General features: G+C 51.2%; 1 protein-coding gene across 2 annotated transcripts in view; it reads left to right on the top strand.

Moving 5' to 3' along the window:
* The first annotated feature begins 12,465 nt into the window (after window positions 1-12,465).
* The window catches only part of VSIG10 (V-set and immunoglobulin domain containing 10), a 29,308-nt gene continuing 27,740 nt past the window's right edge, over window positions 12,466-14,033 (top strand). For both annotated transcript variants that reach the window (XM_004597798.2, XM_058656694.1), the window contains exon 1: window positions 12,466-12,934. In XM_004597798.2, coding sequence (XP_004597855.2) covers window positions 12,877-12,934 — 58 coding nt within the window. In that variant the 5' untranslated portion in view covers window positions 12,466-12,876. The remainder of the gene's footprint in view (window positions 12,935-14,033) is intronic.

The following is a 14,033-nucleotide window of genomic DNA, read 5'->3' as shown; positions in this document are numbered from 1 at the left end:
GCAGGGACAAGATTGGCCAAGAGAACCATTATGCCAGCCCCATCTTACCTGTACTTAAACGTGTGCGTCTCCCCTCTTCCTAAAGTGCTTTCCTGTATCCCTGCCCCAACCATGGGGATATTCCTGTCCCTGGCTTCCTTAACCTTCCCTGGCCTGGCCTGTGTCCACTCCTTCCCTGCCACTCCTCTTCCCCAACACTCAGGACGACACAGTGCAAATGTAAACTTCACGAAGGTCCCCTCTCTGGTTTACTGCTCATGTCCCTAGCACCAGGCACACTGATAGCTCATGCTGTCACTGCCATCGTGATTACAAAAACTTAACTGAGTTCCTGTGAAATTCACCTGCTGATAAAGTGGTATTCTCTAATGAAATTGCACATTCGGAAAAGAATATTTCAAGGCCTGGTGTGATACCTGATGGCTAAATCCTCACCTTGCAAAAAACAGCATCCCTTATGGCCACCGACTCATGTCCAGGCTGCTCCATTCCCATCCAGCTCCCTGCTTGTGGCCTGGGAAAGCAATAGAGGATAGTCCAAAGCCTTGGACTGTACACCTGTGTGGGAGACCTGGAAGACACTCCTGGCTCCTGACTTTGGATTAGCTCAGCTTCAGCTATTGCAGCTATTTGGGGAGCGAATCAGAGGATGGAAGATCTTCCTCCCTGTCTCTTCTCCTCTCTGTATATCTAACTTTCCAATAAAAATAAATAAATCTTTAAAATAAAAAAAACTTGTACCTGTTGGTCCAATAATGACAGTACTTCCTTCATTAGCACTGCACGCTCATAAAATGCTTGCTTACCATAGCTGTGTGTTCAAAAGTGTAACTAACTAATTGCTCCAGGAGGTGGTGAGGACGGGTTGAAGCTCGTCTCTGGGTCCCAGTACATGGCCATGCTGGAAGCTCGAGGTGGAGGAACAGGGGTGCACTAGCTGGGTTTCATACCAGCTGCTAACGGCAGCTCCCCGCCCAGGCAGGCCTTGGGAGGCAGCAGGTGTGGCTTGAGGGGTTAGGTTTCTGCCACCATGTGGGGACTGGACTGAGTTTCCAGCTTCAACCCCTAGCCAGGCATTTGGGAAATGAACCGCAGATGGGAGCTCTGTCTGCCTTTTTCTTAAATATTTGAAGACAGAAAGAAATGGTACAAGGTTAAGAACTGCATGTGGGCTGCAGACAGACCAGGGCAGGTGGCATCCTTCTCTATTCTTGGGTTTAAGGTAAGGATGGAGGCTAATGGGGTGAGTGGACAGGGCCAGCTGGGTCACCTGCTGCGTTGCTGCCTTTCTTTATCTCTATGAGCCCAAGCACAGCCAGCTGGTGCTGACATTGGAGCCAGCTGAGCCACACGGAGCTCCTGCCTGCAGTCAGCAGACAGCCATCATTGCCCATGTCCAACACTCCACCTCCGTTCTGGAAAAGCATGGTGAGATCAAAGAAAGAAGCAGACAAGTCCTCAACCATGGAGAGTGCCATTTGTTAGGGACCTGGGCAGCAGCGGGCACAGGAGAGGAACCCTGCCTCCCACCCCACCCTAAGGCAGAAGCAAGGGTTTCTATTCTGAGCTGGACAAAGATGGCCCATGGCTAAATGTACTGTACCCGGCGTTCTTGGGAAATATGAACGGGTCACCCAGTGGGTAGAAGACACTCCAGGCTTCAGTGGCCAGCACAGAATGCTCATCTCTTATCTTAATGGCTTCATTTAGCCCATAGGGGCCTTAGAAGTGACAAGTAGTTCTATCAGGAGAGAGGGTGGTCATGGCCGACAGGGCTGCAGCCACACCCAGACGGACCCTCCCTCCCTTCCTCCAGCCTTTGCGGTCACTTTTGGGGAGTGAATCATCAGACAGAAGCTCTTCCTCCCTGTCTTTCCTCCTCTGTGTATATCTGATTTTGCGATACAAATAAATAAATCTTTTTTAAAAAATGAAATGAAGTCATGGGACAGGCACGTGGCCAAGTAGTTAAGATGCTAGTTAGGACACCTGCGTCCCACACTGGAGTCTCTGTGGACTGGGTGGCTGTGGTGGTAGCTCACATGGTTGGGTTTGTGCCACATACATGGGAGACCTGGATTGTGTTTCCAACTTCTGGCCCCTGCCCAACCCCAGCTGTTGTGGGCATTTGGAAAGTGAACTTGCAGATGGGAGTTCTCTCTGTAAATAAATACCTTTTTTTTTTTTTAACAACGGGAATGAAGTAATAGATGCTGGGACGACATGGATGAAGCATGCAAGCATGCCTAGTCCGGGAAGTCAGTCGCCAAGAGCGCGTGTGGCCTGGCTGCGTGGATGTGAAGGTTAAACTCAGAGACGCACACTGCAGATGGTGGTTGCCAGGGCCAGGTGCCAGAGGGAACAGATAGGAAGGACTTCATGGGTGCCTGATTTCCTTCTGGATTGAGAAACTTTTGGGAACTAGATCAAGGTGGTGGCTGCAGACCATTGTGAAAAGACCAAATGGCACCGACGTGTTCACTTTAAAATGGGTAATTTCCTATTATGTGAAACTCACAGTCCCCAGTAGCCACTGGCAGGTCTGTAGGCTAGGAGGTTGTACATAGGTTTGCTCTGTAATACCATATTCTTTATTTTTTTTTAATACCATATTCTTTTGGAGAAAGGAAACAACGAAATGGGGTGATTGACACATGTAGACACTGCCATGGTTCTTACCAGCGTCTGAGGCTTTTCTGCTTGAATCCATAGCTCCCCTCTTTTCCTTTGTCTTTCACTCTCAATTTGTGTGTGGTGAAGGTGGAGTCCAGGGGTAGTCAGTCATGTGACCCAGGCTGGCCAATCAAACCGTTGCATGTCCCTGCTCTGAGCTAGGTTCAGAGAACTCATTCCTGTGTCGGTCCACTGGAGCTGCCCGAATCAAGTCCCACCAGACTGGGATGGCTGAAACAGCAGCAGAATTTCCTCCCAGTGCTGGGAGCTGGACGTTGAAGATCAAGCTGCTGGAGGAGTCGAGTTTCCTAAGGCCTCTCTCGTTGGCTTGTAGGGTGACTGACTTCCATCATCACCGCATCAGCTTCTCTCTAGGCCTCTGCATCTTAATCTCGTGGGGACACTGGTCATACTGGATCGTACTTTAGAGCTGGCACCGTAGCATAGCAGGCTGAGTGTCCACCTGCAGCTCCCAGCATTCCATATGGATGCCAGTTTGAGTCCCAGCTCTTCCATTTCCAATCCAGCTCCCTGCCAATGGCTTTAGAAAGACGTGGAGGAGGATCCAAGTGTTTGGGCCCCTGCACCCACATGGAAGACCTGGAAGAAGTTCTTGGCTCCTTCTGAACTTGCCCAGCTCTAGCCATTGCAACCATTTTTGGAATGAATCAGCAGTTGGAAGGTGTCTCTCTTTCTCTTCTCTCGCTCCTCTTTTTTTTTTTAATAGGTAACCCTACTTATTAAAAGAAAAATAAATAAACATATTTAAAACCTTATCGCCAAATCTGGGTGCATTGTGAGATACTTAACCTGGTGGATAGGATTTCAACCTGTGAACTTGAACTTAGCCCCTATCCTTGGTTGGAACCAGAAGAAAGGCTCTGTGTTAGTCAGTGTTGTGTAAGAGAGAGGCCGGCAGCCTAACCTGGCTGCTGGCCACCTGTGCTCCAGGACAGGACAGGCTGCTGAGAATGGAAAACTGGGAGGGAGAGGGAGGGGGAGATTGCAAGCCAATGCCACTGACAGTGTCTGACCCCTTGCTTGAACCAGGCAGGAGGTGAGTCTGCCCTTGGACTTTTCTAACACCTGAGACAGTAAGTGATGCTCTGGATGTGTGCCCGTGAAAGCTACATGTTCTCCACAGGCAGCAGTGGGAGTCTGTGGTCAAGGCAGGTGACTGCTGATGACCAGGAAGGCCAATCGGGTCTCTGAGGTTGTGCTAGAACTTAGCAACGCCTCAAACCTCTAGAGTCGTCCAGACCACAGCCTTAGCCCCCTCATGAGCAATGCCTTCCTTTCCTTGTGTCTAGAGAAAGGAAACAACCTGGGAAAGCAGACCTGGGATGTCTGCCCACAGCTGCAAGGACAACTGTATAAACCTGTCCCCTGCTGTCCCATCAGCCAGTTCAGAGGCTTGTCAGCCCACCTGTGCACAGCAGCCTGGCCTGAGCATCACGCTCAGCCTAGCAGAGGAGGCAGAAGGAGGTTCTGGAAACGGCTGGAGCTCACACGGGCAGGAGGTAGCACAAAAATGACACGGCAGGGCCGTCTTCCTCTACTTTCCCAGGTGCATTTGCAGGGAGTTGGATCAGAAGTAGAACAGCTGGGGCCTAAACCAGTACTCACAGGGGATGAGTGTGTCACAAGCGATGGGCTTAATCACATTTTTTTTAATTAAAAAAAATTTAATTTATTCTACTTCATAGAGGTAGATACAGAGAGGGGAAAAACAGAGAAAAAGATCTTCCATTTGCTGGTTCGTTCTCCAAATGGCTGCACTGGCTAAAGCTGAGCTGGTCTGAACCTGGGACCCAGGAAATTTTTCTCAGGCTCCCACATGGCTGCAGTGGCCCAAGGATTTGGGCCGTTCTCCACTGCTTTCCCAGACCATTGGCAGCGACTAGAACTAGCGCCCATATGAAATGTTGGGAGAGGATTAGCCTGCGAGGTTGCCACCGTGTCAGCCCCTCCCAATGCTTTTTTTTTTTTTTTCTTAAAAAGAGTTGCCAACATAAAACTTGTCAGATAAAGAGTTTTTTTCTTTTTAATTTTATTTATTTATTTTTTTATTACAAAGTCAGATATACTGAGAGGAGGAGAGACAGAGAGGAAGTGGAGCTGCCGGGACTAGAACCAGCAGCCACATGGGATCAAGGCAAGGACCTTAGCCACTAGGCCACACTGCTGAGCCCAGAAGAGTTTTTATAATTGAGAAATTAAGGTTGTGGTTGGTCTGCATTTATGCAGGCATTATGAGGATGCAGAAAGGGGCCACTCACTGCTGCTGTGCACACCGGGGAGGAAAGAAGCTACGGGGTGAACAACCCCCATCAGGTGCCACCGGAGCTCAGCCCGCATCAGGAGGGCTGAGTAGAGGGTACTCTGCTGTGATGGTCAAAACTCCAGGGAAGACAATAGACTAGGAGCTGGGGCAGGACCTACCAGGTGAATGGAGGTGGAATGCTCCAAAAAGAACCTTAGCAAGGAGCAAATCCTTGTGGAATGGGCAGACCACAGGGTCCTTGTGGTTTGGCCTTTGGGGGGAGTGCTGCCATTTGGATACTGTTTGAGTATGTGTCCCAGAGTTTCATATGCTACAAGCGTAGTCTCCAGGGTGGCCATGCTGGGAGGTGGTGGGTGGAGCCTTTAAGGGGTGGAAGTGGTCCCTGTGGGGGCGGCTCTCAGAAGAAGCTCCTGGTTCCTGACCTCTGCTGGTCCAGCACTGGCTGGTTCTGCCATCTGGAGGGTGAACCAGCAGGTGGAAGATCTTGCCGTCTCTTCATATTCATCTATCTATCTATCTTATCTATCTATCTCTATATATCACTTGCAAATAGTCAAATCACTGGTTTTACAAAGAAACATCTATTTATTTGAAGGGCAGTCAGACTGATTTTCCATCCCCCAGATCACACAGGCCGGGGCTGAACCAGGAAGAAACCAAGAGCTTAGATCTCCACCTGGGCCCCCCATGTGGGTGTCAGGCACTGAGTCACTCGGGCCATCTCCTGCTGTCTTCCCAGGCGCATAAGCAGGGAGCTGGCTGGGAAGGGGAGCAGCCAGGACGTGACTGTACTAGCCCCAAGTGTAGATGTAGTAACAGCCCCAATGAGTAGCCATCTGCTGCTTGCTGGGAACTCTGTGATTCCCCAGAAAAAGCTCAGACAGGGAAGAGTCAGTGTCCCAAGGGTACAGGTGACCTCCTAGAGGACTGAGCATTGGGAGCATTGGAGGAGATTTAATAAAAATTGGTTACATTAGTCTGTGTGTTAAAGCGGTAAGGTCCTGAACGAGTTGGCATAGTGCAGACACCAGGACACACACTGAAGGTCACTCCTCCACTCCTCCTGGGAAAACACTGCGTTGTGCCCACTGTGCACCACTTTCTGTGTCCAGGAACAGTGCTCTGCATTGTAGCAATATCAGCCCTTGGGCAGGTGTGGGAGTCCTCCTTGGTGGCCATGAACTCTGACCTTGAGCCGTCCTCAGGACTTCTTTTCCTCTTTGAGAAAGTGACCACTTATTGATTGGACCCATAATCTCTGAAATTCTTGACATTCCACCAGGCTTGGAACAGCTATTACCTCTAAGATGACCTTGGCTGTGGGATCCAGGGCTCTGTGATGAGGACGGAGAGCGCCACCTGCTGATTCAAATTTGTAAGTGAGAGCCTCCTGTTGACAATTCCAGTTGGGACCAACTGGATTCTGTGGGTTTTGGTTGGTTGTTGTCATTCCTTTATAATTACTTTTTCTAATCATAAGAGCTTTATTTTATGTCTCTCTGTTTGAAATTGGGAGAGAAAGGGTGCATGCCAGCTTATCCACTGCTTCACTGCTTCGATGCTTGCAGCAATTGAGGCTGAACCACTCTGAAGCCAGGAACTAGGAACCAGGCCTTCCCTAATGTGTGGCAGAAACCCAAGAACCTGAGCATCACTGCTGTGTCCCTGGGCTCTGGCGCAGGTACTGAACCCCACAGCCACTGTGATATGGGACTCGGGGTGGAGGGTCTTCTCCACTAAGATAGGGACCACCCTAGCTAGTCTTTTTTTAAAAGCCAGAGAGGCAGGAATGGTTTCTTTGCAGAAGACGTAAGTGGAATGATGAGTATGTCATGGAACCAAACCAAGAAAGGGAATCCCCTGCACATTCTCTGAGTCGCTCAAGGGCTTGCTGTTCAGTGCATACCCATCTATGCATGAAGGGGTGGAATGTGCTGTCTCCCTCCAGTGGGCTATAATTCAGCCACAAAAAGCAGTAAAATCTGGTTCTTGTTTCAATATGGAGGAATCTTATACACATTTGGGGCTGGCATTGTGTTATAGTAGGCATAGCCACCTGTGATGCCACATGCCATCTGGGCACCAGTGTCAGTCCTGACTGCTCCACTTCTGATCCAGATCCCTGTTAATGTGTCTGGGAAAGCAGTTGAGGACGGCCCAAAGCTTTGGGACCCTGCACCCGTGTGGGAGACCCGGAAGAGATTTCTAGTTCCCGGCTTCGGATCGGCGCAGCACCGGCCGTTGCGGCTCACTTGGGGAGTGAATCATCGGACGGAAGATCTTCCTTTCTGTCTCTCCTCCTCTGTGTATATCTGACTTTGTAATAAAAAAAAATAAGCAGAAAAAAAGTCTAGCTGAGGCATTGCGTTGTTTAATTTCAGAGTCAGAGAGGCCGAGACGGAGCTCTCGCCTGTTGGTTGTCTGCTCAGATGCCCATGATGCCACGGCTGGGCCAGACTGAAACTGACAGCCAGAAACTCCATCTGGGTCCCCCATGTGGTTGGCTGGAGGCTAGGTACCTGAGCGGTTTCCTTCTGTCTCCCAGAGTGCACATCAACAGGAAGAAAGAATCAGAGGGAGGATCAGGGCTCAAGCCTAGACCTTCGATCATGGGATATGGGTGTCATAGGAAGTGACCAATTGAGGCCGGTGTTGCGAGAGAATCCTCCAGAACAGTCACATAGAGGATCATGGTTAACTGACTCAGGGCAGTGAGCATCTCACTGACCGCTGCCACATGCCGCAGAGGAGCAGTGTGACAAGCAGGATGCAGGACGTTGGCAGCCGCTGCAGCAGACTAAATCTAAGAGGCATGCTTGTAACTTGTATTTTCTGAGTGAAGTGTTTTCTCCCACCAGCAACAGGTTTTCCCAGGTAGGCAATTTGCATTTCTGGGTGGCGCTGGGTGCCTGCACTACCCTTAGCTTTGGGACTTTCCAAGTGCCCCAGGGTGACCCGACACAGGTGCACCCCAAGAAAACAACTTTTTTTTCAAGTTTTTCTCTGCATAGCTAGCTATATCTACAGGCATAAAACCCATGAACATGGGGCTGACTGTCCCTCATATAAATAGAGTTGCTACAGCACTCAACTGTTGATGACTGGCTTATTTCATTTAGCATAGTACCTTCAGGGTTCCCATGGATTTATTTTTTTACAAAAATATTTATTTGGAACTGATGCATTGGCTCACTTAGCTAATCCTCCACCTCCGAGTGCGGCATCCCATATGGGCTCTAGTTTGTATGCTGGCTACTCCACTTCTGATTCAGATCCCTGCATGGGGCCTAGGAAAACAGCAGAGCACGGCCTAGTGCCTTGGGACCCTGCATCTGTGTAGGAGACCCGGAAGAAGCTCCTAGTTCCTGGTTTTGGATTGGCTCAGCTCCAACTGCCTTTTTTTCTGTCTCCTTCTTTCTCTGTAAATTTGCTTTTCCACTGAAAATAATAAATCTTAAAAAAAAAAAAAAGAAAGAAAAAGATCTACTTACTTATTTGAAAGGCAAAATTACTGGGGGATAAAGAGATCTTCCATCCTCTGGTCTAGTCCCCAGATTGCCTTAATGGTCAGGGCTGAGCTAGGCTGGAGCTAGAAACTTGGAACTCCACCCTGGTCTCCCAAGTTGGTAGCAGGTGCTCAATATTTGGGTCAACAGGCCTGATGTGGTAGTCTAGTGGCCGAAGTCTTCACCTTGCCTCCACCAGAATCCTATATGGGCACTGGTTTATATCTTGATTGCTCCACTTCCCATCCAGCTCCCTGCTTGTGGCCTAAGAAACCAATAGAAGATGGTTCAAGGCCTTGGGTCCCTGCACCCGTATGAGGGACCCGGAAGAAGCTCCTGGCCCCTGGCTTTGGATCGGCACAGCTCTAGCTGTTGCAGCTACTTACGAGAGTGAACCAGTGGACAGAAGATCTTTCTGTCTGTCTCTTCTTCTGTAGATCTGACTTTCCAGTGAAAATTTTAAAATCTTGAAAGAAAGAAAGAGAGAAAGAAAGAAAGAAAGAAAGAAAGAAAGAAAGAAAGAAAGAAAGAAAGAAAATTTCAGTCATCTTCCACTGCCAGCCTTGGCTGTTGAGGGCATCGGGGGAGTGAACCAGCGTATGAGCGAGATCTCTCTCTTCTTCAGATAAAAAAACAAAGAGTCAAGCAGGCTGGTCGTGGCCTTGCTCCTTGAGGTGCTGGCCTTTGGGTCCCAGGCCCATCCAGGGAGCACAGGGAGGCCTTTGTTATCCACCTTCCAGGACCTCTGGATGTGGGGCACCCAGAGGTGACTCCAGGGGAAGATCCCTACCCAAGCTGCTCCTGGTTGGCCCTCTGCAGCCCCTAGAGAGTGACTCTGGGTAGACTGGAGATGCTGGTTGTTGCTAAGAGACTTATCAGAAGTCCCCTAGGGAGGGCATCCTGACAAGATGAGGTTTCCGGCAGAAACCACCAACCTGAACATGGACTGCATGAGCCAGTTAACCATGGCGTCACACAGGGCTCCCAAGCTCTTCTTCGCTCCAGGATGAATCAGATTGTACAGCCACGACCTGGGTTCAGATCATGCCCCTGACACTCCTACTGGCTTGCCTTGTAATGAAGCAGCCCTCTTTAAAAAGAGGAAGAATGATAATGAACTGAAAACACAACAAGATGGGCATAGTGGGTAAAGCCTCTGCCTGCAACGCTGGCATCCCATGTAGGTGTCGGCTTGTGTCCTCACTGCCCCACTTTCGATCCAGCTCCTGGCTAATGTGCCTAGGAAGAGCATTGGAAAATGGAGCAAATGTCTGGGCTCCTGCACCCTCACAAATGAAGTTCCCAGCTCCTGGCTTTGGCCTGGCCCAGCCCCAGCTATTGCAGCTACCTGGGAAATGAACTAGCAGATGGAAAATCTCTATCCTTTTCTGTCTAACTTTGACTTTAAAAATAAATGAGTATGAACCTGGTGCGGTAGCCTAGTGGCTAAAGTCCTTGCCTTGCACACCCAGGATCCTCTATGGGTGCCAGTTCATGTCCTGGCTGCTCCGCTTCCCCTCCAGCTCCCTGCTTGTGGCCTTGGAAAACAGCTGAGGATGGCCCAAAGCCTTGGGACCCTGCACCTGTGTGGGAGACCCAGAGAGAAGCTCCTGGCTTCTGGCTTTGGATTGGCTCAGCTCTGGCCATTGCAGCCACTTGGGAGTGCACCAGCAGATGGAAGATCTTTCTCTCTCTCCTTCACTCTAAATTCGCCTTTACAATAATATATATATATATATATATATATATATATATATATATATATATATGTATATATATATATATAAAACAAGCAAGGAGAGATGGGTGTTTGGCATAGTAGTTAAGATACCTGCATCCCTCTCTAATGTGCCCAGGAAAGCAGCTGGTAATGACCCAAGTCCTTGGGCCCCTGTCACTCAGGTAGGAGAGCTGGCCTCTGTTCCCGGCTCCCAGCTTCAGCCTGGCCCAGCTCTGGGTCTCGTGAACCAGTGGATGATAGCTGCATGTCGAACTGTACCTCTGCCTTCCTAACAAACACAGTAAGACATTATTTTTTACAAAGAGAAAAGTTCAGAATCCACATCACTCTCTCACACACACACACACACACACACACACACACAGCAGAAAGAGGCTACCTAGCAGCCTGGAAAGAGCAGGACCTGGCCCCGTGGTCTAGATATGGTCTGAACGTGGCCTGAATGCTGCCGTAGGCTTTAGGAGTGCTGACCTAGTGGTGTCTCTTATGTAATTCCAGACCCCGCGGCAGTCCCTGTGGGGACTGGCTGTTTTGTAGGCTGTGAATGGCGCTTGCCTTACTGGCTACCCCAGGGCTGCAGCCCAGTACCCCAGCCAGTGTTTGGGAAGTGCTGGGCACCCTGAGATCTGCTTATGGCTGTCAGGGCTGGCAGGCCCCACGCCCAAGAGGGCGGGTGTTTCCTAGGCCAGCTCAGGGCTGGGGAATGCCTGTGGCTGCCTCTGGGCTTTCATCCCCATGGCCCTGGTAGTGCTTGTGTATGCAAAGACCTGGAGCCTTGTGAGGGGGGTTGGGGTAGCATGGGGCAGGCCTTGGTGTGACGTCCTGGCTCAGTGTGTGGTTTGGAGCACAGCTCACAGAGGCGTGGTCTTCTCACTCATGAAAAGGGAATGGTGGTACCTCCTTGGCTGAAGGGAAGTGGGCAGGGCACAGTGAGGTTAGAATCTGGCACTGAGTCAGCTCCTCCCAATCTCCCCAATACTCCTGGTACGGGAAATTCCAGGCCCTCCACTGAAAACTCACCAGTTACTGGTGCTGTTGGGAGTCTGTTTGCTTCTGGAGAAGAGGGTAGTGCTTGCCAGCAAAGCAGGTGAACTTTCATTTGCATACAAGGACTGGAGTGCCTAGGGACAGGTCTGCTCAAGGCAGGACTATCGGGTTGCAAAAGATTCACGCCTAGACCATGCAAGGAAGGGGAAACCCTGCTGGGAAGTGGAAGGTTAGAACTGCTGTGTCCACAAACACGGACCAGGGTTCAATCCCCAGCTCAGGCTCCTGATTCCAGCTTCCTTGGAAGGCATGATGGCTTTAGCAGCTGGGCCCCTGCCACCCACGTGGGAGCTCTGGATTGAATGCCAGCCCAGGCCATTGCAAACACTGGGGGATGAAGTGGGATGGGGAAGAAGGAGTGAACCAAAGGGTGGGAGCTCTCTTTCCAACAATTTAATTTCTCTCAAAGAATTTAAAGAAATCATTGAGAAAAGAATTAAGAAAGGAGAAAACATGCTTTAAAATAAAAAAAAGGTTTTGTGGACAAACCATTTCAGTAAGGGCCCCTTGGGACCAAGGGATGAATGCTTTAGCAACAATTTTTATTTCTTCTCTCCTTTCTATGATGAACATTTCCAAACTTAAAAGTTAAATAACGTGAGCATTTGTAGCTTTTCCTCCTGGAGCCTGTGGTTAATATTTTACTGTTCTAATAGCATTTTCCCCCCCGTTAAACAGGAAGTTTTTCCCGGGGCTGTTTGAGTTGGGCTCTTCCTGAAGCCAACACAGTAACATTCTCCCTAGCTCTGGCGGATGGGATGGGATGGGATGGGGACGGGACTGGGCGGGGAGGGCGCTCAGAACCGGCCTGGGTGGGGGCTAGAAGCACCATCCAGGAAGAAAACCCCAAAACGTCCCGCTGACTGCGTGGCCCCTACTCTCGCTGTGCGGTTTCTGCCGGTAAAGAGTCCACGGGAATCCTGTGGCTTCTTTTGGCTGGAAGGTTCAGGGATCATCTTTCTCCCGCTCTCTCGCAAAGCGCAGAAGGCTGCGATGGCGGCGCTGGCGGCGCGCCATGCACACCAGAGCACACAGGACTGTCCCTGCGGGCCCCGGGGCCCTGCCGCGTTCTGCAGCCCCGCAGCCCGCCCAGCTCTGCTGGCCGCTCCGCTCCCCGGCCTGCAACCCGAGTGCCGCGCGAGGGCGCGTCCTGCGCCCTGCAGTGCACGCCACTACCCAGCTGTCCCTCGACCCCGGGCTGCCGTCCCGAGCAGAGTGGCCACGGCGAGGGAGGGCCCAGCCTCCGCGTCCCTCCCCCAGCCGGCGCGCCCTTTGCATAAAGCGCTCCCGGGCCAAGGTGGAGGAAGTTGGGCTCCCGCCTGCGGGAGAGGCGGGAGGGAACGCTCTCCTGTTGTTTTCCGCCCAGCGGGCGCAGGGGGCGGGTGCGCCCTACCACCCGGGTCGGGCGCCGGGGAGTGGGCACCGGCACCCGCCGTCCGGCGCAGCTCCCAGTCTCGGACATCGGCTTTACTCCCCCCGTAGCCCCAAGCATCCCTTCCTGGGGGCCGCTCTGCCGCCGCGAGGATCCAGGAGGAGCCGTCGGAACCCCAGGGCCCGGGGCCCCAGGGCGCACGCCCAGCCTGGCCGGAGGAGCCTGTTCTGGTTGAACTGGGATCTGGGGCGAGATGGCCGCGGGAGTCCTCGTCTGCCTCGGGGCGCTCCTGGCACGCTGGGTCGTGGCAGGTAAGAGGCGGCGATCTGGAGAGAGAAGTGGAGTTTCATAAGGCGGCAATGGGGCGGGGACCGCGAGGGACCCGGCTCGCTCGACCCGCGGCGGTGGTAAGTGGCTGCGGCCGCGAAGCCACTCCGGGAGGATCCTGGGCTTCCTGCTCGCACCGCACCTGGGCGCTTGGGAAGAGGACGAGGGACCTCCAGGCTCAGGAAGTGCGCAGAGGGTGGGAAAAATGGAGAGGCGCATGTAGAAGGGAAAGTGGCTATGGTCTGTGTCTGTTTTAAGCCGCGGATGTCAAAACTCTGTGGTTTTGCTGCTGTGCCGTTACTCAAACCCGGGATTTTTACTTTTCCTCCTCCTTCGACCGCCTTGCACCTGTAACCCCTGAATTTTCCTCTACACCCCTCCCAGCCCCTCCTGGGCTACCGGCATCCCCAGATCCCCATCTTCTTCCTTCTGTTTCTTAGATAATAACAAGTAGAAAGTTTATTTTGAGATAATTCTATTTGTTCTTGGGGAAAAAAAAATCTTCCTCTTGCAATGGACGTGATTGTCAAAAAGAAAGCCTTAAATTCCTGCTCTGTACCCCTCTTGCTATATTATAGAAAAAAAATGTGAAATGCAAAACAAACAAACAAAACAAGGGGGGACTAAGTATTTTTTCTCCAATGATTCACCAGCTGATACCTGTCCACTGTGTGCCACAAGGTTGACCAGCAGGCAGAGGGTGAGGGCTGGGAAAGGACCTGGAGCCAGCTGGCCCTGATTGGGTTCCAGGTCCAGCCCCCTCCGCTGGTCTCCTGGTGGTGCCTTATAAGTGTCTGAGTTTCCTGGCAGCAAGTGCCAGAAGTTCCCAAGAGTTAGGTTTCTAAACAGATTTTCTTTCTTTTTTTTTAATAAAATCGTTTTTAGCAATCGTTGCGAAATCCCTATCATCTTGACTGCCAGTTTATCTGGAAAAATCCAGAGATTGTTCTGCCGCCTGAGAATTGGAAGTGCCCTTCTGTTCCTTCCACCTCTCCCTGAAATGCCTCAGTCTTGGGGCTTGCGTGTGCGTGTGCGTGTGTGTGTGTGTGTAACTTGCTGCCGCCCCAAGCATCAGAACTCAGT

The sequence above is a fragment of the Ochotona princeps genome, chromosome 29, assembly GCF_030435755.1.
Source record: "Ochotona princeps isolate mOchPri1 chromosome 29, mOchPri1.hap1, whole genome shotgun sequence".
Taxonomy (NCBI): domain Eukaryota; kingdom Metazoa; phylum Chordata; class Mammalia; order Lagomorpha; family Ochotonidae; genus Ochotona; species Ochotona princeps.
The sequence above is the reverse complement of the archived record's forward strand: the minus strand, read 5'-3'. Positions and strand labels throughout refer to the sequence as shown.